The sequence below is a fragment of the Lissotriton helveticus genome, chromosome 5_1, assembly GCF_964261635.1.
Source record: "Lissotriton helveticus chromosome 5_1, aLisHel1.1, whole genome shotgun sequence".
NCBI lineage: Eukaryota > Metazoa > Chordata > Amphibia > Caudata > Salamandridae > Lissotriton > Lissotriton helveticus.
Window position 1 is genome coordinate 193,499,971 of NC_136065.1, and position 24,440 is coordinate 193,524,410.

General features: G+C 41.2%; 1 protein-coding gene across 1 annotated transcript in view; it reads right to left on the reverse strand.

The window, feature by feature from the left end:
• Positions 1-24,440, reverse strand: part of PAPPA (pappalysin 1) — a 1,283,063-nt gene that overhangs the window by 953,191 nt on the left and 305,432 nt on the right. The window contains exon 4 of the mRNA XM_078641985.1: positions 1,583-1,681. Within this exon, the coding sequence (XP_078498111.1) occupies positions 1,583-1,681 (99 nt within the window). The remainder of the gene's footprint in view (positions 1-1,582; positions 1,682-24,440) is intronic.

Genomic DNA, 24,440 nt, shown 5'->3' on the forward strand with positions numbered 1-24,440 from the left:
TGACGCCATATACAAGGCCGCCTTCTCAGTGGGGACCCATTACGCCGACCTAGGGTGCACTATGTCAACTGGGTACGGCATATCTGCAATGCCCGTCTTCGGAGGGTCAGTAGACCCCAAGGGCTCCAAGATCTCGAGAAGCTTGCCTCATCATCGGAAACATCTGGCGTATTCCCCTTGTTGAGTCTGGGGGAGGCTGGCTGAGGGTCCTCAACTGGGGGATCAGGCTGTTGGGGTAAGACGATGGGGGCAGTATGTTCTAGGAATGCCTGCTTAAGGCATTCAAAAGCATCTTTATCAACCCCCTCTGCACACTTTTGCTTGGGGGGAGGGGGGCCTGCCCCATACACTGGGGTTGGCACTGCCATCCCCGCAGGGGACGGGCCCACAGCTTTGGGGGGTGCCACCTTCGCACACAACTGCTCAATCTTGTCCACCAAGCGCTGCTCCATGGGAGTCATAAGCTCTGTGACTGCCCTGTAAATAGAATTATTCACTTCATTATAGAAATCATCGTCCCACTGCAGGTAAGCCAAGGAGTCTTCCTCCTTGTAATAATCCTGCTCTTCTGTGCTATCCATAGATAAAACTAACAATCAGCACAAGCAGCACGCAAATCAGGCTGGGTAACCCCAGGAAGCATCACCCCGCTGATCACGAGGGAATTTAACTGAGGGTCTCTCAGAGTAATCTATGGCCGAAGGCACAGAGTCTAACAGGGCTGTTAGCCCCAGGACACCAACACTCACAAAGATACATAGGGAACGACTGCCTGCCCAGGTGTCCGTGTGGGCAGTGGCCTGAAGCCTCACACTAGCCAGTACCTACGCCACCGGGCGGGTGGAGGGAAAATCCCAAGGTGCAGCGCACCACTACCGACCCCCAAAGCGGGCGTTTAAAGAACAATGGGGAAAATATGTACAGACCCAGTCTTTCAGAACTGGGCGGTTTTGCAGGCAGGGATCGGGCGCGGACCTGTAAGGTGACCGGAGCGCGTTACCAGACTGACTGACAGGAAAAACGCACTCCGGGAGCACCAAGACGCGTCGCCCCCACAGCACCCTCTGGCTGGCGGAGGACCACATGGCGGTCCCAGAGAGTGGCCAAGTCGCGTAAGGAGCGCACTAGCGTTCCTGCGACAATGAAAGGGAATTGTGGACAAAAGCAAACCACAACAGATCCCCCCAATGAAAGCGCTCACAAGCACAGTCAAACATGAGATAATGGAGACAAAGGAAAAGCACTTAACTCTAGCTGCCGAGCAGCGAAGAAAGAGGAAGTTCAGGAGATGACAGCATGGTTTATTGGCTGGGAGACATAGACAGCGTGAAAGGACAATAAAGAGACTGTTGTTTTTTTCCCTGCTTATGGGAAATGTAGTTTGTTATTAAAGTAATGATAAGCTGCTGCTTGGAATTTTTTAATAAAGGCAAAGAAAGAATTAGCATAATCCTCGCCTTTGGTCCTGACATAGAATAGTGAAGTCAGAGACTTCAACTCAAATGAGAAGCGGGCAACCAACAATTCCCGATACAACGAAGGAAACACGGAAAACACACACACACACACACACCCACGTTACCTGCTCCTTGCCAAAGACATCTCCCTTGGCTATAGATTGCAGCAACAAGTAGGCGATCTGACCAGCAGCGCCAGTCACCAAAAAGCGCATCGGTTTCGACTGTAAAAAAGGAAAAATACATTAAACACCATTTCATGCATACTATACAGCCTAGCATTTTCTGATCTTGTAAACATAAATACAAATGCTTGCCATGTGCTTACTTCAAAAGGGAGCTGTTCTCCAATAAAAAGAATAGCGTACGTAAATTCAGGACAAATAACCATAGAAGAAAATAAAACAATCTTGGTCACGTTGGATTGGCTGGGGGATTCAAACTCAAATATGTATAAACTACAATCCCTCCATAAAATACTAAGGGAATCATTTGTCTGCTTCTTCACTGTTACTGGCACACACTCTGGGATCAACAGAAAAACGGAAAATTAAACTAGTGCTCTTAGTACAATGAAAAACACTTTTGTAAATAACACTTGTTAGCTTAAGTGATGCAGTAAATGCAAACTTGTGTTATCAAAGCATGTATCAGGAACCAAAAGCAGTTTTGTAAAAAATGCTAAACGTCAGCCCTGCTCATTGTTCCTCTGTCTTTCCCTCCATTCCGAGTCTTTATGGTCTTTCTCCATCCCCTCTGCTTATGCCCTTTGCTTAAATAAACTCTATGGGGCCTGAAGAAAGAATAACTGAAGCGCTAGCCTCCAATGGCTCTAGCCACCACGAGACGCACTCCACCCTCCCCAACACAATGAGATAAGTGGCCAGGCCCAGATATCTTGTAAATATTTGTAAAAACACTTACTCAAAGCAAAATTGTCTAAGAGACAAGGGGCCATAAGTATCATCATACCGTTTAGCGATTCCTAAATAGCGATTTATAAGGAATCGCTATTTAGAAATCGCAAAACGGTATGTATGTAGGAAATCTCTTCTTTTTAGCGATTCCTAATCATTCCTAAATTGCGATTAGCAAATTGCTAATCGCAATTTTCCCATTCATTTCTATGGTCCAGGAGGCCCATCGGAATGAAGGGGATATTTGCGATTAGCAATTTGCTAATCGAAAATTGCGAATATTTTCAAGGGTGCAGGGGTGTCACAAGAACACCCTGCTGCACCCCAGAAAAAGACATGTGTGGGCATATGGCGCACATACATGCCCTAAGGGCATGTATGAGCGTCATATGGCACCTTTGGAATTTTAATAAATTGCTTTTTTACAAGAATTCGCAACTTACCGCCAACTAGAAGTTGGTAGTAATCTGCGAATCCTTATTGGCATTTTTGCATAAATATTTCTTTGATACATTGCATTTAAGGAATCGCAAATTTTGCGATTCCTTAGGTGCAATCGCAAAATAAGGAATTGCAAAATGTGCGATTCCTTATTTTGCTGCGAAAATGTTTCATACATACCATTTAGCTAATTAGCAAGCGAATTTCGGCCTTTGCGAATGCTAATTAGCTTGATACATATGGCCCAAGATAACCACTGATGCTGCAGGAGGACACCTTCAACAGAAATTTGCTACAACATGGACTTCTAGCTCGAAATACTAAATGCATTTTCCTGACTTTACAGAATAAGGGGTCGATTCCAATTCGGGAAAAAAAACATCCGTACGATTTGTATCCGGAGCCCTCTCCGTACGAATCGTACCCGTCCGTCCGAGTCGCGTAGTACGATCCGTATTCCATGAATCCGTCCGAATCGTCGCGATCCGTACGTATTGCAAGGCTGAAACCGTGAACCGTACGACTCGTACACATGCCGTACGACCCGACGAGTACGATCCGGACCGGGGTATGAGGACGCGATTCGTACGGTCCACGTCAGGTAAGGGCGAGTCGTACGGAAAAGCACACAACGAAATACACACCGTACGGTCCGTACACCCCATGATCGCAGGGGTACGGTGCGTACCCCTGCGATCATGGGGTGTACGCACCGTACCCCATGTACGATGGGCGTACGCACCGTACCCCATGTATGATGGGTGTACGCACCGCACCCCATGTACGATGCGTATACCCAGCGTACATAGGGTACGGTGCGTACACCCATCGTACATGAGGTACGGTGCGTACAACCTGTAGTGTAGTTCCTATAGTCCCAATAAGCTCTGCGCATTGGAATAATATCTTCAGTAGTGTAGACATAGGACTGAGGTTAACTAGGTCTCTACTGACTATATTAGACTTAAGTTTTGTGCCAGCTAGCTCAGAGTTCACTAGAAACTTTCTCGAATAAGCGAGGAGGAGTTTAACCTCCCTGGATAGACAAGAAGGGATTTAGTTTCTGACAACCATAAAACATGACAACTTTGCTCTCCCTGAATAAGAGTATATCTTCAGAGTCGTGTGAAAACAAAAGACAGCTATTTCACTCAGTCAAAGGTGCGTACTTAGTTTCACCAGATTGTAGAGAAAAAGAGAGACGGGCGTTTTCAATAAAAGGTGTTATTTATTGAGCAGTCTCCTTCCTCATACAAGAGAAATGAATTGCTACAATTGCAATACTTATAGTTAAGTAAAGTGCATACAGTAAAAGCAGGATTATGAAATAATACTGAAAAAGCATTGATATGGTTTCTTAGCCATATGATACTTTAAAATGGATAAAATAGATACATACATATATACATTGACTAATCGTACTCAACTGGTGCTTCTAACTACGCCTACCCCGGTGTACCTGACCTAAGCCTAATACATGGGTGGGAGTAAGTAAGAAGCAGTTTAAGTTAAGTTTGTTTTGCCAAGAATCTGACTCAAGAAATCTCTGTAAGGGTTTAGTCAGTTCAGTACCTGGGTATTAGAAGGCAGGAGGGCTGCTATCTCTCTCTCAGGACTCGGTATCCCAGTCACCCGCAAGGGTAGGCTGGAAACGCCGGAGGCTGGATTTCTCGACAGGAGAAAAGACAGCGTCTTTTTCAGCGCGTCAAAAGGGAGGGGCAGCGTCCGTGGCTTGCTTAATGTGACAGCATGCGCTATGACTGAATTATGAAAAAGGGTTTCTATGCCGTTGCAGGGATATTATTGATTTATAACCGGATAAGGGCAAAGAATAGGATATTGATTCAGGTACCTAGATAAAACACACTACACCCACTCCACGAATTCATGTCCATAATTACTAAACTAAGCAATAGTAAACATATCTAACGGTGCATGTGTATACCGATCCACCCCAAAATACATTATTTTGCATCTGAAATGGTATATGCGAAATACACGAAAAATGAGTATAGGTACTGTATGCTTTCAAGCAGTGAAATCATTCATTAAAAAGGATGCACATATATATCAGCATGAATGATTTGCGAAAATTACACATGAAATGGATCTTAATACAGAAAAGAAAGTGCGAGACCATTCCATCACATATAAATACAGTTATTTGTAAATATGCTAGAGGCTGAGGTAATATATTGTCTCTAGAGTTCCTAAAAATAGAAGCTCTGTTCTCTAAGAATAGTTCTACTTTAAGCAGACGATGAGTGCCAAAAAAAAGTAATATTTTGGAATCGGGGAAAAAATAGTTTCGTTTTTCAAGGGAAGAAGTCAAAACAGTTCCAAATTTTTTTCAGAAGCTTTTGTTTTTCAAAGCTGAAGGCCAAATTCAGAGTTCAGGGAACGCTGAGTGCTCATTTGCTTAAAAGTTTATTCTTTCTGTTCGGGGGAGAACATCATTTCAGACAGATTTTCAAAAAAGCAGTTTACCGCTTCAGGTAAAAGTTCGACCAAGTTGGAAAATGCCGCAACTGTGCAGTCGTGAGAATGATTGCTATAATCGGTGACAGGATCAGCAGTGCTCACAGAAGGTCGTACCTGGTTGATGCTGCTCTCATCTTGCACTTCACTACCCTTCAATCGCAGTGGTGAAGTCTCAACGAATGCCGTCATCAGGATGGGTAACCGCTGGGGACAACACGATGCATGAGCCTTTACTGGGCTTAGCAAAGTATCTGTATCCAATGGTACTTCTGATTGAAGTGTAAGACAGACGTCTAACACGCATTATTCTCCGCACAGCATACATCTTAGCACAGGTAAGATACAGTTCTGCCAGATGGGTCTGAATGAAAGAAACCAGGTCATGTTCAGGTCTCTTAGCCGGGCTAATCCAAGGACTTTAGTTATGCGGTCCCGATAGCGTATAGCTAGGATTGTTTCTTCCATTGTTGCTGGAGTTCTGTCTGTGACGTGGCTTGCCATAACGAAGCAGCGTATCAAAAATAAAATGCCTGCTACGAGTCCCAACAGAAGTGGAAGGCCGCCAAACAGTGAATGGACAAAATTAGGAAAGATGCCCAGGACTGCTTTGAAAGGTGTCAACAGTCCCGAAAAAATTGTCTTAAATACACTCGCGATACCATTCGTATCAGAAATGTTTAAGATTTCATTTAGCATTTCTGCGAAGTGTAGGGGGCAATTTGTTGATAAAAGGTTATGTATCTCTGCCGTTGTCCTTGCAACTTGGAGATCATACGTTTTTTTATGACATCAAGTGCACTGGCGTCTGTAGAAGAACAGACTTCATTCTGCTTAAAGTATCAATTCGAATAGAAGAGATTTTCAAACTGGGCCAAATTTTTCCCTCCCTGTCTGGAGTGTCGTTGGGATACAATACTTGCTCACAGCAAGTGACCCTGGACGTTACGCTTACGAGATAAGCTTTTCCTGGCACCAAGCCACAACATCTGTGGTCCACTATTAGAATGTAGCTCCCGTTTGAAAGCCGTCTAAAGAATGGCTCTATTCGAGTTGTAGGTGTGCCAAGCTGGTGACATGAAAGGTTATTTGAAGTCCCCTCACAGGCCCCATGTAGATTTATACCCTGACACAGAAGTGTACCACTTAGTGATTTTTCACAATTATCACCACTAAGAAATACATTCTGTCCTTTTTCACTATAACATGTGTGAGTGTAAGGTAATTTCCATGATGACTTGATGTATCCTTTACCCAACCTTTCATACTGGCCTGCCTGTATATACTGTTGGCAGTATTGAAATTGGAAAGTTGTTATCGGAATAGTTATTATCCCGTGTATTATCCATTCAATGACAGGTCGTTCTGACATTGTCAATGGTAATCTCTCAAGTTTTTCAATGCTCAGAATTGTATATTCTGCTCCCTTTTGTGCCAAGCTGATTTGTATATCAGTAAGGTTAAAGATAGAGAACAGTGACGTTGTGTTGATTGAACGCCAAGGCACGTAGCCTGAACGCAGATTTTGTAACGTCCAGCCAAGCTGTACAATAGAACGCAATTGGGACTGACCATGTTGTAACATTAGCATGTCCTGTTCTATTATATCGATTGCAGATGATACAATACTGTCCAGTGAATATATTCTGGAAGACAGAGTCATTAACCCATTGTCCACAACAGAAAGTGATTTTTCCAAATTAATACGGTCAATTTCCCGTATTTTCTCTGCTGTTTTAATTTGAGTTTCTTTCCAAACTTCGTTATAAGCTGCATATATAGAGGCCGCTATGAAACGTTTTTTACGCTGTTTGCGTGGTCCCATAATGAAATCACGCAAGTCAGCACCTTCTTTAAGTAAAGTTAAGTGTTGCTTAATTTCTGCCAGTGTGGATGTATGTAGCCATTCAAGGCATAGTTTACCCACACTGTATGTTGTTACAATCCCTGGATGTTGTCGCTGGGAGTATCTAGGGTCTGGCCTGGTCAATTTGAACCCCTGTATTTTGTTCAGGAATCTATCTTGACAGTTATTTGTGTCTGTGGGCCAGATCAACCATTTCTTCCAATCAGGATGTGTTCTGTTTTGGTTAAAAATATGGGCTACGTCTATCTCAACATCTGTAGTGCTATTACTATCAGGTGATGGCTTTGGAATAGACGGTTTGTTTAAGTCTTTAATTTTGGCTAGGCCAAGACAGGTTGTTTGTTGAATTGTGTCATTCAAAAATATAATTTGCTCTGGGATCATGCAGGCTCTGAATAATGATTCTATACCTTGGACTTGCCAGTCTTTAGTACCCCAGATTGTTTTCGTTTCAATGTTATTTTTCCAAAAATCAAAACCAAATGTATTCATTTTTTCATAAAATGGTTCTGAATAGATTAATTTTGTATTTGTTAGCATGGTTTTCATTCCTGTCTTATTTAACAATTTGAAATAAAATGTTTCTGCTTCACTTGTGTTAAACCCTGAGAAGTATGGGAATTTCTCATAGAATGTTTTTGAACTACCTTTTGGTGGAGTTGCACAATGTTCCCATTGATTATAATTTAAAACATTTCTAGGCTGAGCAGATTTATGCAAATAATGGTTACCATAGTGGTTGTAGCAGTACATCTGATCATAATTTGATGAACCCTGTAAATAATCATGTTCTGTAAATTTTGCTGACATAACTAAGTCTGACATCATATCATTAATACTTTCAAAGTCCCAATCATCAGAGAATGTACTCGGTTTTACAAAGTCACTTAATGAAACCTTAAATTGATGAGGATACTTCAAGAGCTCGACCGGGCCATATATATCGTACTCTGTTCTGTCCCATGCTACCCCACCGGGTAATGGATTGGCTGTGAAGTTTACTGAAGAAAGTTCTCTTTTCTCGATGTGTGAAGACTTGTGTGGCTTTAGGACCAGGTTGATGTTCTGGCTTGCTGTGTCCATTGTAACATATTTTCCCTCAATGAAGTGTCCCAAGCATAGCACCATGATGAGCCAAAGCAGGAGGAAAAGTACACCTAGCACCACCCAAAATTCAATCCATGGAGAAATCAGATAGTTTTCTTTTAGTTGATGAAAGAGTTCTTTAGTCTTGTCTTTAAAAGTTGTTGTTGTCGTTGGCTGTTCCTCAGGTTCGCTCGGATCCTCAGAAAAGTCATCGAAGTTGATGAAGTAGCCTGACGCAGTTCTGTCAATTATTGGAATTGCTTCTGGATTTTTCCTTGTTTTATTAGCATAGTCTGTGGCTACATCGTTGTAGACAGGTGTTTCTTGATGAATTGTTGTAATTTGGGTTTCAAGAGGCATAAGTTCCATGTCATTGTTGCATAGTCCTTGTTGATTCACTGTAGGTTTATCAAATGTGATTAGTCTCTCAGTTTGAACCTCTTGATTTGTAGCAAACTTTGGTGTTCTGCTACTTCTTGGGAGTCCACTTGGCCTACTACATATTATTGGCCACATGATTGTGGTTTAACCAAGTCGATGGATACAACTCGGTTCTCTTTTTTACCAGCAAGGGGCGGTAGTACAACTGATCTTGTTCCGTTGACAGCTAAGACAGGTACTGCTTTTCTGTAAGAAGGCCCAAATTCCTTCTTCACCGCGATTTTCTCTCTGACCAGATGACAGGTGGTTTCTCTTCAGTGGCTGTTGGCTGTTGTTTCAACTTTATGTTGCTCAGGTCTTTTCTTGTTTCATTTAAGTCCTGTAAAATAGCTAAACGATATTTGATATCAAAGCATTTTCTTTCTACCACTGAAGTTTGACTATCGAGGTCCTGGATATGCATTCTAGTCCCGAACAATAGTTCGTACGGACTGAAACCTTTTAGAGAATTTCTTGGCAGATTATTAAGACTACGTTGGACACTTATTAAATGTTTGACCCACCCAACACCCGAACCTAATACCTTTGCCGTTATAGATTGCTTTATGTCTCGGTTTTTTCTTTCCACCATCCTATTTCCCTCAGGAAGGAAGTGATAAGATTCCCGCAATGCAATGCCCATGCTGGTCACGTCCTCCTCATAAGCTCGAGAGCTAAAAGCAGGACCCTGGTCAGAGTGTAGCATGCCAATTGCGTCTAAGCCGCTATAGACTCGCAAATCTTTTTATAACAGTTCAGACGTCAGCCGAGAGCTGGGGTCTACATTTTAAGTGAAACTAGTCTTAAATAATAATATTAATGGAGCACATTTTTTCTGGGTATTCTGTATTGGTATTTTTGTGATCTCTAAAAGAAGGGCATTGGTAGTACTCCGGGCATTTCGCCACTGCGGTCTCTGTTGCAGTTTTTACAGTAAAATGCAAATTTGTAGTTTTGCAGGCTCATTCCCGGCCACCAGTATATTGATTGTAACTCTTTCAGAGATTCCTTAATCTTAAGGTGTTTTAGACCCTCACCCATATGTGCGTCTGCCACTAATAAGTTTCTCCTGTTCGTGTTTGGAATCACTCTATCCCCCACTCCAGGGATTTGAGCAAAAGGAACGGAGTTTGCATCGATTACATATGTATAATTGAGTGGATAGTTGACAGGTAGCGCTGCACAGTCGCCTTTTGATGACGTTTTTACCGCCAGCATCGTTTCCCCGTCTACGTATTTTCCTGAACGCTTTTTTGTAGCTACGGAAGCCGGCTTAGTTGCTTCCGCTGTGGCTGTCTCAGCCAATGAATTCCCTGAAACGTGAACGCCATCACGTTCATGACTCAATGAATGTATCACGTGAGTCTTTGGTAGTTCTTTCTGTAAAAGAACTACTTGTTCCCAAAGAGATTTTTGCTTTATTGTGGCACCTGTGTCATCTTTGTAACCGTTTTCAACCCATTTCTGCAAATCGTTATTATACGATTTGACGCAGTAATATGAATCGCACACTATTAGTGTCGGGAATTCGCGATCCGCATTATCTAGTGCCATTTTCAACGCTATTATCTCAGTTTGTTTATCTGAATTATTTTCCACAGAGTGTGATTTTGTTACCAGAGGTCTTAATTTATCTCCGCGCCACACTTATTTAACAATCTCGCATGTGGCGTTATAGGCTTGTTTTCCCCAAACTGAGGGTTGTGCATGTTCGTCTGTATATATTACACAGGCGTACTGTTGTATGGGCCGAATGTCGATTGGCAGAGGATATTCTCTTTCATATTCTAGATTTTGTAATTTTTTCATTTCCGGGTCAAAATAGTATTTCACTTTGTCTGTAGCAAGAGAATTTTCCCATTGTATCCATTTTGGATTTAATGCCACCGTAGGTAAATTACATGGGCTTGTTAATGCCTCAAAGGCTGATTCTGCTGTTCTAACAGTAATCCGTCTGCCTTCGGCTTGGTCTCTTTCTTTTGCTACAGCTGTTTGAACCGCATGAACAATGTTTTCCTTAATACTGAATGTTTTTTCAGCTTCTGTGTACAAATGTAATTTGTATGCTATTGGTACCGTTTCTACCTCATTAGAGGTCAGGTATGTGAATCCGCATCTTCCTGGGATGACTCGGATTACAAGGTTGCGTGTGTTATCGCGTGTTTCCAATTTTGTTTTAGCTAACATGTCTGTTTGCAATGATCTCAAAATTTCTGTGTGTTTTTGAGTCCAATTGATTGTTTTAAAATCTGGTTTTATTAGTTCATAGAGAGGTTTAACCCTCTCTGCATAATTTAGAATGTATGTTCTTCCGAAATTCAGGAAACCTAGAATTGATTGTAAGTTTTTCAGCGTTCTTGGTGCTTGGATTACAGCACATTTCTCTAAGATATTGTCTGCCAGGCTTTTGCCTTCACTTGATAATTCATATCCTAAAAACAGGACAGTTAGATGGGCAATTCGTGACTTTTTAAAGTTGAATTTGTAACCCTCTGCTGCGAACCCAAGTATTATGGTGTTCACTCTTTTCAAGTGAGTATCCAAGTCATCATCTGTTAGATAGATGTCATCGACATAAGATAATGCCTCATCATCATACATTTGTAGTAACTCTGTTACTCTTGCTGAGAATAATCCTGGGCTGTTCTTGAACCCCTGTGGGAGTCGACAGAATTTTCTGCGAGCCCATTATTGAGAAAGCGGTCAAATACCTGCTTTCAGGTGCTATATTTTGACAAAAGAATCCATTACAGATGTCTAATGTTGCTTTGTATTTTTTGCGCACGATGTTATTCATTAGTGCTGCACTGTGTGAGTTTTGTACTGCAAAGGTTTTGCAACATGAGTTAAGGTGTCTGTAGTCCAAAACTAGACGATATGAATCGTCTGGCTTGGAGACAGGAAACAAAGGGTTATTCATTTGTGAGGTGCATGTTTCAATCACCCCCTGGTATTCAAGTTGATCTAAGATCTCCCTGACCTGTTTTTTAGCTTCTTGCTTAATTGGGTACTGCCTTTGTGCAGTTGGTTGATTTTTTAACTGGATTTTGTGAGGAGGAGAGTCCTCATCCCATCCAACATTGTTTTTATATAATGCAGGAGCTTGGGCTACTGCCCACTTTCTTGCAAGTGTATATTTTTTATGAATTGGAATGTGATTTGAGAAGGCAGGCATAATCATTTCTTCGCCATGAGGGCACTCCCTGACAAACTCCGGTGGCCAGTCTTTTTCAGCTAAAAGGATGTCATAGACTTTGGAGAGGTTATCCCAAAATAGACCCCTAGTCTTATCTCCCTCTATACGTAATGTTATGTCGTATATTTTATGAGGTTTGCTAACTCTGGTATCTGCAGTTTCCACATGAATGTATTCATTTGTGTCCACTGTCTCCAGATGATTCATCAGGATCTTGCGAGCTATGCTCACTTCTGCTGCGCTGTCTAGCATTGTCTGAGCCCACTCTCCGTTTTTCAGCTGTGTCCTCAGGATCCTCGGCATGTTTGATTATTTTAATGCTGGCTACCTTCTTTTTTGGAAATTGTAGTTTTTTACTTTGATGAGCAGGTTCTTTGTCTTTGAACTTGACGTGCTCTTCCCTGTGTTCTGACCGTCCTCTTCTTTCCGATTTCTGCGTGGAAGTCTGAAAAGATTGAGAGGGACGTGTATCAATATCTTGATATCTATCAGGTTTCTTCAAATTATCCCTATTTCTAAGGTTGTATCTTTTCTCAGAGGGCTCCCTCTGGGGAGACTTGTGTCCTTGGTCCGGAGATCTTTCTCTCCGCCGAGGAGACCTTCGTCTGGACTGGAATCTTTTTTCTTTGGGAGTGGATTGTTTATTTCCATCCCAGCTTTTTTTGGAGTGTTTAAATTATTTTGAATAAATATTTTTTCATGATTTTCAGTTAGTTGGGGTTTTACTGGTTTCCCACCCAAACTATCTCTTCCTAGCTCTTCATAGGATTTTTCTATGATTCTGGCAAGTTCAAATGGTTGTTCTGCTATATCTGTTTCTTTCAATTTCTGGCGGATCGCCACAGATGCTGCTTCTCCTTTTATGTTAGATAATAATAAAGCTGAGACCTGCTTGAAGTCTTTCAGTAATTTCATACCCAGAGTTAAAGCAGATTCTGGACCGTATTAGTTTTGAATTTGTCTTAGCACATCTGGTATTACCGCCATGGACGGAACACCATGTGTTTTTGTGTAAATGGAAGCAAAGACTGTGCCCCAAGTGTCACAGTCCTCCACATGTGGTGCGATCCCCATTGGAATACAGATAGTCAGAATTCTGTGTTTCTCAGTAGGGGTAGTATCCGGAAATACTGCCTCTATTTGAGTGATGTTTTGTGCTAACCAGAATGGAATTTGTTCCCGTTTTGCGGGTACTTTACCCAGACACGACTGTATGTTCTGTGGTGTAATTTTGTTTATGTTCCCCTGATGAGGGGTCAGCTGTGGAATGTTAATAGCTGGTTGGACTGTTGAAGTCTGCATTACATATTGGACTAATTGTCTATGTATTTTAATCAGTTGTTTTAACTGTACCAAAAGTTCTGATATTGAAATTTTTTCAATGTCGGGGTGTGGTGTGTAGCTGGCTAGAACCGGCCACGTTGCTCCTGGTCTACCTAGTGGACCGAGCCTGGTGATGTGATTATTATGTTTTAGGGCGCCTTTAAACCAGAGCAGGTGCTCTTGGTATTTTAATGGGATTTCCACCTCCTCGAAAGGAGTGTAGATATCCGGTGGTTCCTCTATTTTGTAATAGTGGAACTCATGTGTGACAGCGTTTGCGGCTGGAAAGTTTATCCATGAATAGAATACCTCTGTCTACCGATATTCATGTGCCTCAATTACGAATATGACTGTACCACCTCTCGATGTTAGTCCATTTTCTATTAGTTTAAGAGTTATAGTTTTTCTTATGCTGACCGGGATGAGTATTGCATCCGGGTCTTGCTGTAGGAGACTTGTGTCTTCCGCTAGGAGTTTGGCTGCTATTCTAGCTGCCTCCCTTTCTTCTTCATTGTCTGACATTTTACTGACAAGAAGGTTTTTTGTTGCAGATTAAGTTTTCAAGGAAACAAAGATTAGGTGCACAATATTTTGGAACACTGTATCCTTCAACGTTGAATAAACCAAAAACTATACATAGAAATCTCTTTCTACTAAGTTCCGTCGGATTTTAACCTTTGACCCACTCCAGACGTCTTTGGAGTATTTACGGGAGAAAGGGTCTATGTGAAAAAGCACGACTGAGTTACTCTAACGTCTTGCGTTAGATTTATCGCCTTACCAAACGTTGGGCGCCATGTAGTGTAGTTCCTATAGTCCCAATAGGCTCTGCGCATTGGAATAATATCTTCAGTAGTGTAGACGTAGGACTGAGGTTAACTAGGTCTCTACTGACTATATTAGACTTAAGTTTTGTGCCAGCTAGCTCAGAGTTCACTAGAAACTTTCTCGAATAAGCGAGGAGGAGTTTAACCTCCCTGGATAGACAAGAAGGGATTTAGTTTCTGACAACCATAAAACATGACAACTTTGCTCTCCCTGAATAAGAGTATATCTCTAGAGTCGTGTGAAAACAAAAGACAGCTATTTCACTCAGTCAAAGGTGCGTACTTAGTTTCACCAGATTGTACAGAAAAAGAGAGACGGGCGTTTTCAATAAAAGGTGTTATTTATTGAGCAGTCTCTTTCCTCATACAAGAGAAATGAATTGCTACAATTGCAATACTTATAGTTAAGTAAAGTGCATACAGTAAAAGCAGGATTATGAAATAATACTGTAAAAGCATTGATATGGTTTCTTAGCCATATGATACTTTAAAATGGATAAAATAGATACATACATATATACATTGACTAATCGTACTCAACTGGTGCTTCTAACTACGCCTACCCCGGTGTACCTGGCCTAAGCCTAATACATGGGAGGGAGTAAGTAAGTAGCAGTTTAAGTTAAGTTTGTTTTGCCAAGAATCTGACTCAAGAATTCTCTGTAAGGGTTTAGTCAGTTCAGTACCTGGGTATTAGAAGGCAGGAGGGCTGGTATCTCTCTCTCAGGACTCGGTATCCCAGTCACCCACAAGGGTAGGCTTGAAACGCCGGAGGCTGCATTTCTTGACAGGAGAAAAGACAGCGTCTTTCTCAGCGCGTCAAAAGGGAGGGGCAGCGTCCGTGGGCTCTCGCATCAGCTGGGCTCTCGGGCAAGTAGTAGCTGCTCCAGATTCATCACCACCGTGTGTTTGCTTAAGGCAACGTTGGTATATTTATACCTGAAAGGTGCCGGGTTTGACGTAAGGCTGGACATAAGACGTCAATAAAGATGTCACTAAGAACTGGTCGTTCTTACAGTGCTTTACAGGAGTTCTTCGGACGAAATCAAAACAAAGCAGCGGGGATTTCCCAGGTTGCTGGAGGCTTGGATTTGTTTAAGAACTCAGTGTGCTTTCTAGGGGGCTGGAGGAATAGGCTTGCTTAATGTGACAGCATGCGCTATGACTGAATTATAAAAAAGGGGTTCTATGCCGTTGCAGGGATATTATTGATTTATAACCGGACAACGGCAAAGAATAGGATATTGATTCAGGTACCTAGATAAAACACACTACACACCCATCGTACATGGGGTACGGTGCGTACACCCCATGATCGCAGGGGTACGCACCGTACCCCTGTGATCATGGGGGGTACGCACCGTACCTGGGGGGGCCGTTCCGTACCTGTTTCGGCGCGAACTCTGCTTTTACGGCTGTTTTCAGCTCCCGTAGAAAAAGGGTCGTACGGTGCGTACCCGACACGTATCGTACTTGCTGGGTCGTAAAAACCAGCCGCGAACCGTACAGATGTCGCGTACAGCGGGTTCCGAGGGAGAATCGTACGGAGATTATCCCATTCGCTATTGGGTTGTCTTGAACTATAAACAGTGGTCATTTTTATGTCTCTTGCTTTCAGCTCTGCGTCATTAACACCTAAGGTTCTAGTAACACCTCACCCAGTGTTGAAAACATTTCTGTCTCATTCTTTTGCTGGTAAGCAATTATTTAAACTTTCACTATCTGTAAAGGCATTTTCTCTAATGGTTCATATCAGTGACATTGTTATACAAATATTTAAATCACTTTCACCCTCTTTATTTAGTGTATAGTTGATTGTCAACCCTCTGAATCTTAGAGTTACAAGTTTTGATGAATTTGAACAATGAGTCTTTTCTTAAAAAATCTGTATCGATCCTATTTGTTTGATGAAGTTGACATGTATATATTTTTTTCACATTGCAGTTCCCCTGAAGAAGAGATCTCATGATCTCGAAATGCATTGGGATTAACAAGAGCATAACAATAAATCATTGTATGAAAATGAATTTTTTTGTTAAATGTCAAAGGATATTAAGAATGTTGGTGTGTGACAAGAATGCATAGATATGTGTATGTCAAATAAATGAAGAAAATATTTATGATATTGCTAAAAAAAAGCTCATTCTAAGTGTATTATTTAAAAGCATTCACACACAAAAATATTACAAAAACAGAAGCCAACCCTAATGGTTAGCACCCGCAGTGCAGGAAGGGTCAGTGCTAACTTATCACTTACTAAATTTACATCATCAAAAATGTCACATCTCTACGAGGAGCGATCATTTATTATGGACAGATCTATTCAGAGGACCCCCATTAAAATCTAAATCACAAAAACGTGTATGGGGGGTGAGATGGGAACTGGTTCTCCTATAAAGAGAATTCTATCAAGTTTAGAAGTAACATTAGAGGTAACACCCAGAAGCTACGGATCACTGACTTAATATCGAGGGACAAAATATAAACTACCAAAAATATCGATGCCAAAATATCGAAAGACAAAATATCGAATTCCTATCTACAAACAGGTAAGTACAAAAATATCGGATCCAAAATATCGTTTAAAAATATATACTTTGTAAAAATATCGACTTTCTTAAAAATAATGTAAAATTAAAAAAATATTAAAAATAAATAACTAAAATATACTTACAAATACTTAAATTACCTTAAAATTATTAAATAATAATTTAAGTTATAAAAAAAATACAATCATATTTGTTAAAACATATATATATATATTAACATAATATTAATAAAAAATATACAATATTATTACCGTAGGATAGCGGGAGTGTAAAAATTACTATTCCCACTCCAGAGAGTGCAACAGTAGGGAAAGCATTGGATAGCGTAGGGGTAAAAATTACTATTCCCACTCCAGTGAGTGCAACAGTAGGGAAAGCGTTGGATAGCGTAGGGGTAAAAATTACTATTCCCACTCCATAGAGTGCAACAGTAGGGAAAGCGTTGGATAGCGTAGGGGTAAAAATAACTATTCCCACTCCAGTGAGTGCAACAGTAGGGAAAGAGTTGGATAGCGTAGGGGTAAAAATTGCTTTTCCCACTCCAGTGAGTGCAACAGTAGGGAAAGCGTTGGATAGCATAGGGGTAAAAATTACTATTCCCACTCCAGTGAGTGCAACAGTAGGGAAAGCGTTGGATAGCGTAGGGATAAAAATTACTATTCCCACTCCAGAGAGTGCAACATTAGGGAAGGCGTTGGATAGCGTAGGGGTAAAAATTACTATTCCCACTCCAGAGAGTGCAGCAGTAGGCAAAGCGTTGGATAGCGTAGGGGTAAAAATTACTATTCCCACTCCAGAGAGTGCAACAGTAGGGAAAGCGTTGGATAGCGTAGGGGTAAAAATTACTATTCCCACTCCAGAGAGCGCAACAGTAGGGAAAGCGTTGGATAGCGTAGGGATAAAAATTACTATTCCCACTCCAAAGAGTGCAACAGTAGGGAAGGCGTTGGATAGCGTAGGGGTAAAAATGACTATTCCCACTCCAGTGAGTGCAACAGTAGGGAAAGCGTTGGATAGCGTAGGGGTAAAAATTACTATTCCCACTCCATAGAGTGCAACAGTAGGGAAAGCGTTGGATAGCGTAGGGGTAAAAATTACTATTCGCACTCCAGAGAGTGCAACAGTAGAGAAAGCGTTGGATAGCGTAGGGGTAAAAATTACTATTCCCACTCCAGAGAGTGCAACAGTAGGGAAAGCGTTGGATAGCGTAGGGGTAAAAATTACTATTCCCACTCCAGAGAGTGCAACATTAGGGAAGGCGTTGGATAGCGTAGGGGTAAAAATTACTATTCCTACTCCAGAGAGTGCAACAGTAGGGAAGGCGTTGGATAGCATAGGGGTAAAAATTACTATTCCCACTCCAGAGAGTGCAACAGTAGGAAAAGCGTAGGATAGCGTAGGGGTAAAAATTACTATTCCCACTCCAGAGAGCGCAACAGTAGGGAAAGCGTTGGATAGTGTAGGGGTAAAAATTACTATTCCCACTCCAGAGAGTGCAACAGTAGGGAAGGCGTTGGATAGCATGGGGGTAAAAATTACTATTCCCACTCCAGAGAGTGCAACAGTAGGAAAAGCGTAGGATAGCGTAGGGGTAAAAATTACTATTCCCACTCCAGAGAGCGCAACAGTAGGGAAAGCGTTGGATAGTGTAGGGGTAAAAATTACTATTCCCACTCAAAGAGTGCAACAGTAGGGAAGGCGTTGGATAGCGTAGGGGTAAAAATTACTATTCCCACTCCAGTGAGTGCAATAGTAAGGAAAGCGTTGGATAGCATAGGGGTAAAATGTACTATTCCCACTCTAGTGAGCTTAACAGAAGAGAAAGTAAATATGTAATATATTAATAAATATAAATTAAATATCAATACCAATAAAAAATTAATTAAAAGTAAATACCAATTTAATACAATATAATAATTAATCAATTTAAAATAAATATTATTTATTAAAATTCATTAACTATAAATACAAATTGATTACCAATTAAAAATTAATTACCAATTTATTCAAAATAAATACCAATAAATTAATTAACATATTTAATTAATTATAATTACATTACTTCCCACCCTATTCCCCTACAAACCCACAACCCGCTACAGAAAATAAATCAATATAATTCACATGATTAACAATCAATCAATTAATACAAATTATTTACCAATTAAGAATTAATTAATTACCAATTAAAAATGAATTAACAATTTATTCAAAATAAATACCAACAAATAAATTAACATATTTAAGTAATTATAATTAAATTACTTCCCACCCTATTACCCTATAAACCCACAACCCGCTACAGAAAATAAATTAATATAATTCACATTTTACGTCCCCCCTCCCCCCTCCAGGTCAGGCAAGACAAAAATAGACTAAAAAGACAGAGAGAAAAAAAATATAGAAAAAGAGAAAAAAAAGACAGACAAAGAAAAGGAAAAGAGCAAAAAAAAAGACACTGAAATAATAATCTCCAAATAGGGGCATACGGTATACATGATTACATAAACATATAAGTCGAATCTTAATATATAGCGCTATTATCTCATATATAAGTCGTCAAAATTACATCATTTTGATCATTGCCATTATTTCCTAAGATCCATTCTAAGAAAAAACGGCTATGCTACTGGGTGCGGTTTTGACATTGAGACCATTCCATTAGAGGGAGCCACATTTTTTGTCCCTTTATCCGGCGTTTCCTGCCTTTTGTTTTGTATATAGCCATTTCCAAATTAAACATAGCTAACAGCCTCGAAAACCATTGTTGAAATGACGGAGCAATGGGATCTAGTCAGGCTGAGGCTATGCAAAATCTTAGTACAGCCATTGCTATAAAAATTAATTCACGCCCAGTTATCGGGTTAGTAAGATTCGTTGCACCCAACACGACTGTTTCATCGGGCAAGGTAATCGCTGCATTTAAAACCAATGATAAAAAAACGTTCAATACTTGATTTCAAAGAAGTTAAGCATACACAAGCAGAAAATATGTGTATACAGTCAGCATTCGGTAGATTACATCTGAAGCAGCATGTACCTCTCCTGCTCCCCCATTTGGCTATTCTGTCCGGAGTGTAGTACATGAAGAAACACATTTTGTAAAATTGAGTCTGTAATTTAGTCGACATAAGGATGGATTGTGAAAGGCCATTCACAAACTTATGTTCATCTGAAGTAATAAAGAGGTTATTCTGCCATTTTTGCGTAATTTTCTGCATATCATCCGGAGAATGTAACAATAAAAGAGCATACATCCCCCCAATCCTGACTTTTTCCGTGTGTTACTTAATATATCAGCTATGTCAATCTTACCATATGATGAATCTCCCCTGGTGTGTTTTAGTACAAAATATCCGATTTGGAGGTACTTGAAAAAGTCTCTCCATTCCAAGTGATACTTTTCTCGCAAATCCTCAAAAGAATATAGCCCTTCTGTGGAAAAGAGACATCCTATGTGGGTGATTCCAGCTGCCTTCCATCTGTTCTTGCACACCCCACTAAATATTTCAGGTAAAACGGGGTTGTTTTGGAGAGGGGAGTAGAAAGATACACGCCCTATACCCAATAGTTTTCTCACAGCTTTCCACACCTTGAAAGCCCCCAATAGTGTTTTTAATCTGACTTTTTTATGGTAGCTGTCAAAGAGATATCTCCAGAGATAGCCGGTGCTTTTGTGGCGCAGGATTAACTGGTGAATAGATGGGCCATCGTTACCCATTGATGTCTCTATCCCATCGAGATGAAAGAGCTCTTGACTATATAACAAAACTGTTGCCCAGTAATATACCTTCAAGTTCGGGAGGGCAAGTCCTCCTCTCTCTTTTGGAAGCATCAAAGATTTATAAGCGTGGCGGGACTAGGTGTAGGACCAGAGAAAACTTGAAAAGGTCCGCTCCATTGCTTTAAACCACTGGTCTGAAATTTCCAAATTTATAGCTCTAAACATATACAGGAGTTTTGGAAAATAGACCATTTTTAGTGCATTCAGCCGGCCAATCAAAGATAGGTCTAAATTATTAATACGGCGGAGATCTTTTTGCTTTGTGTCTACCAAGGGTTTCAAGTTTAGATCCACCAGATTTTCTAATTTGGATGTAATAGTGACCCCTAGATATGTGGCTTTATCTGTTACCCGAGGGTCTCTCAAATCACATTTGCTATTTAAAATAATTTGTGTCTTCCCTTGATTCAATGCATTCCCTGCAACTTTCCCAAAAGTTTTTGCCTCTGTTTCAATAATGGGCATGGCCATGCTTGGATCAGCGGTCACTATGGCGATATCATCGGCATAGGCAAGGGTCTTTGTTAGAAATCCTTGTGTTGATATGGGGGCTATGACCCCGTTGCTTTCCAATCGTCGGATAAAAGGATCTATGTAGATTGCAAACAGCAACGGGGAACACGGACATCCCTGCCTAGTTCCTCTTGTGATTGTCAGCTCTTTGGAGAGGCTACCGTTGACCATGACCGAGGCCCGGGGGTTAATGTATAGTTTCTGGACAGCCTTTATGAACCCCTGTTTGAATCCCACCCGGGACATTGCATGCCACAGAAAAGGCCAGGGGACCCTATCAAATGCCTTCTCGGCGTCGAAAAGTACTAACGCCATAGGGTCTCCTGCCACCTCGGTGCTGTCAAATAGGCTAATTACTCGCCGAGTATGATTTGTGGTTTCCCTCCCGGGAACAAAGCCATGTTGGAATTCAGATATAACTTTATGGATGATTGGTGAGATGCGGTTAGCTATCAATTTAGAATAGATTTTTGAATCAACATTTATTAAAGTGATAGGGCGAAGAGGAAGATAACAATTTTCGCCCCGGGCCAAGAGTTGGGGGGCTGCCCCCCTCTAAATATGTGTACACATAAATCTAGTAATATATTTTTAAGTTGGTCCAGCAATACTGTATAAAATTCCAATGGAATAGCGTCTAGGCCAGTTGCTTTCCCTCGGGGGAGATTCTTCACTGTTTTTATGACTTCATCTATGTTAGGGGCCACCTCCAAATTTTCCTGATCTGCTGAATTAAGTTTGTTGCTGCTTCTCACTCTTTTGTACATAATACACTGTAAAAGCGCCAAAATGCCTCTCTAATCTTTTCAGGGTCGGATACCCTGCCTTCTACTGGGTCCTGTATCTCCCGTATGACATTCTGTGAAGTCGGTTGTCTCATCCGAATGGCCAGCTGATGGCCAACTAGTTTGTTAATTTCATACACTTTTTCGCGGTGAGCAGTAGCTTTTTGGACCACTTTGGTGGTATAGATATTTGTTATTGCCGCTTTAGCAATTGCCACCTGGTACTGAACATTAGTTATTTCTTCTGCCGTAGAATAGCCTCTTGTTACGCTTATAAGATTTTCCTCCGCCCCCCTTTAGAGTCTCTTGTAACACACTTAGTGACTCTCTCGCAATCTTATTAACCGTTAGTGAATATTGGATTGTTTCTCCCCTAATTCCTGCTTTCAGGGCATCCCACACATAGTCTACCAATGTGCTCCCATTGTTATCCTCCAGAAAATTGGCAATCCAGCCTCTCATGAGCTTACAATATTCAGTCTCAAGTAGCAGGGATCTCTCGAATGTCCATATTCTTTGTACCGTGTGTAGTAGAGCTGAATCTACCATGTATATCAAAGGGTTATGGTCCGAAAGAACGCGGGGTAATTTTTTTTGTTCTGATGTGGATCTTAATGAATTAGAGATTAAAAATAGTCTAGCCTTGCGTGTGTATGGTGTGGATTTGAAAATAATGTATAACCTGGATCATTGGGGTTGGATGATTGCCATCCATCCACAAGTCCATGTGTGAGACATAGCTGCTTGATGGCCCTAAACACTTTAGGTCTCCGACCACAATACTGCCAGTCGTCCCCCGTTGACCAATCATGCGTAAGATTTATATTGAGGTCCCCACAGATTATTAGTGGTAGAGGCCAATGTGTAAGTTCGTTGGAAACATGATGTATGCCCGAGGGGTAATCAGTGTTGCTCCCATAAATAGAGCAGATGGTCATTGGCTGGGACTGTCCAGATTTGTATTCTGTGATCACCCATCTGCCATGTCTATCCCGTTTAGTTCTAGTAAAGTTATTCCCTACACCTTTAGCCAAAATTGCTACCCCTCTTATCCGAGCACCCTGTGTGGTGGCACCTATCACATTGTACCCCAGTGATTTTAGCATATGTGACTGTGATCCCTCAATATGAGTCTCCTGAAGGCAGACTATGTTGGCACCTATGGACTGTAGGCCGACTGCTACCAGTTGCCTCTTTTTCACATCATTTAGTCCACAGATATTTAATGACAACATTTTTAACATCCCCATCTTATCATTCTATGTGTCTCTATGTGTCCTTCAACAGAAGAAGGCCGTTGAGTGACTAGAGTTTTCCTTTTCTTAAAGAGAGCTGAAAAGACCTGTCTGACCTGCCCTTGCTTCCCCCCCCTTCCCCCACCCCCCACCACCAATGAAGGTTACCTGGCCCTGGTCGAGCCAGGGGTGTGACATCCGGCGTACAGGACCCGGTGAGCCCGCCTGGAACCCCCCGAATCAACCAATTATCCTGTTAGACATGATTTGACATGATTTGATAGGAAAGAAAGTGTACTCAGAAAAGAAGAAAAAAAAAAAAAAGAAAGGAGAGAAATGAATCTATAATCATTTCGAGTAACCATTATTTTTGTCCCGAAATCTCATCTAAGTAAGTTTTAGCCTGTATCTCGGATATGAAGCTGCGAGTATGGATTAGTTACTTACCTGTAATCCTAGTTCTCTTCCAGGGGTATCCTCATCAAAGTCATAAGCATTAGAATATTCCCACCCATGCGCGGGACCCCGGAAACAATATATTATATGTGCCCCACATATATATAGACATATATATATAAATATATATATATATAAAAATAAGCAATTGCAGCCAATAAAACAATAGAGCTGGAATATGCCGTGAAGAATTTCCACCATACAGTGTATTTTGCATTAGAAACATGAGAAACAACACCAATGCTTGTTTAGAAACTGTTTTAATGCTTAGAAAACAGTAGAAAATTCTCATAACACACTGTAAGCATATACAGCTCCCAGGCTGCATTGCAAATCCCCAGTCTAAAAAGACTGAAAAGCTAACCTGTAGCTGAATGTACCAAAACTGATGCCGTGCCTTTAAGGCAACTCTGCCCACAGCTTCCAATCATGCCTCAGGGGTTACAGTTAGGTCAGTTGTTCTTTTCGGAGACTGAAAACCAAACCATGGTAATAACAGGTTAAAAAACATCTCCTATGTAATAAACAAAGTCCTTTGCCCGGGGAGGCGGGAGGGTTGCTTATGACTTTGATGAGGATACCCCTGGAAGAGAACTAGGATTACAGGTAAGTAACTAATCCTTCTCTTCCAGGGGATCCTCATCAATAGTCATAAGCATTAGAATAGAGTAGCGAGCCTCACCTCATCCCTGCGGGCAAAGGAATCAACAGATAACATTCATATCCGTAGGCCCAAAAATAGGCCTTATTCTACCCAAATAGGTTTCTCAAGGAGGCTTGCCCTACTTGAGAATCCGCTCTGGAATCAGACTCTAGGCAATAATGCCTTGTAAAGGTATGGACTGATTTCCATGTCGCAGCCTTGCATATTTCTGACATAGGAATGTCATGCAAAAAAGCTATTGTGGCTGCTTTCCCTCTAGTGGAATGAGCTTTGGGTGATTGCAACAAAGGTTTGCCAGCCAGCTGGTATGCTAGTTTGATACAAGAGACAATCCATCTGGAGATGGATCTTTTGGCTGCTGCAAACCCGGTCCTCATAGCACCATAATTGACAAAGAGTTGGTCTGTCTTTCTGGTGTCCTTCGTTTTTTCTAGGTAAAACT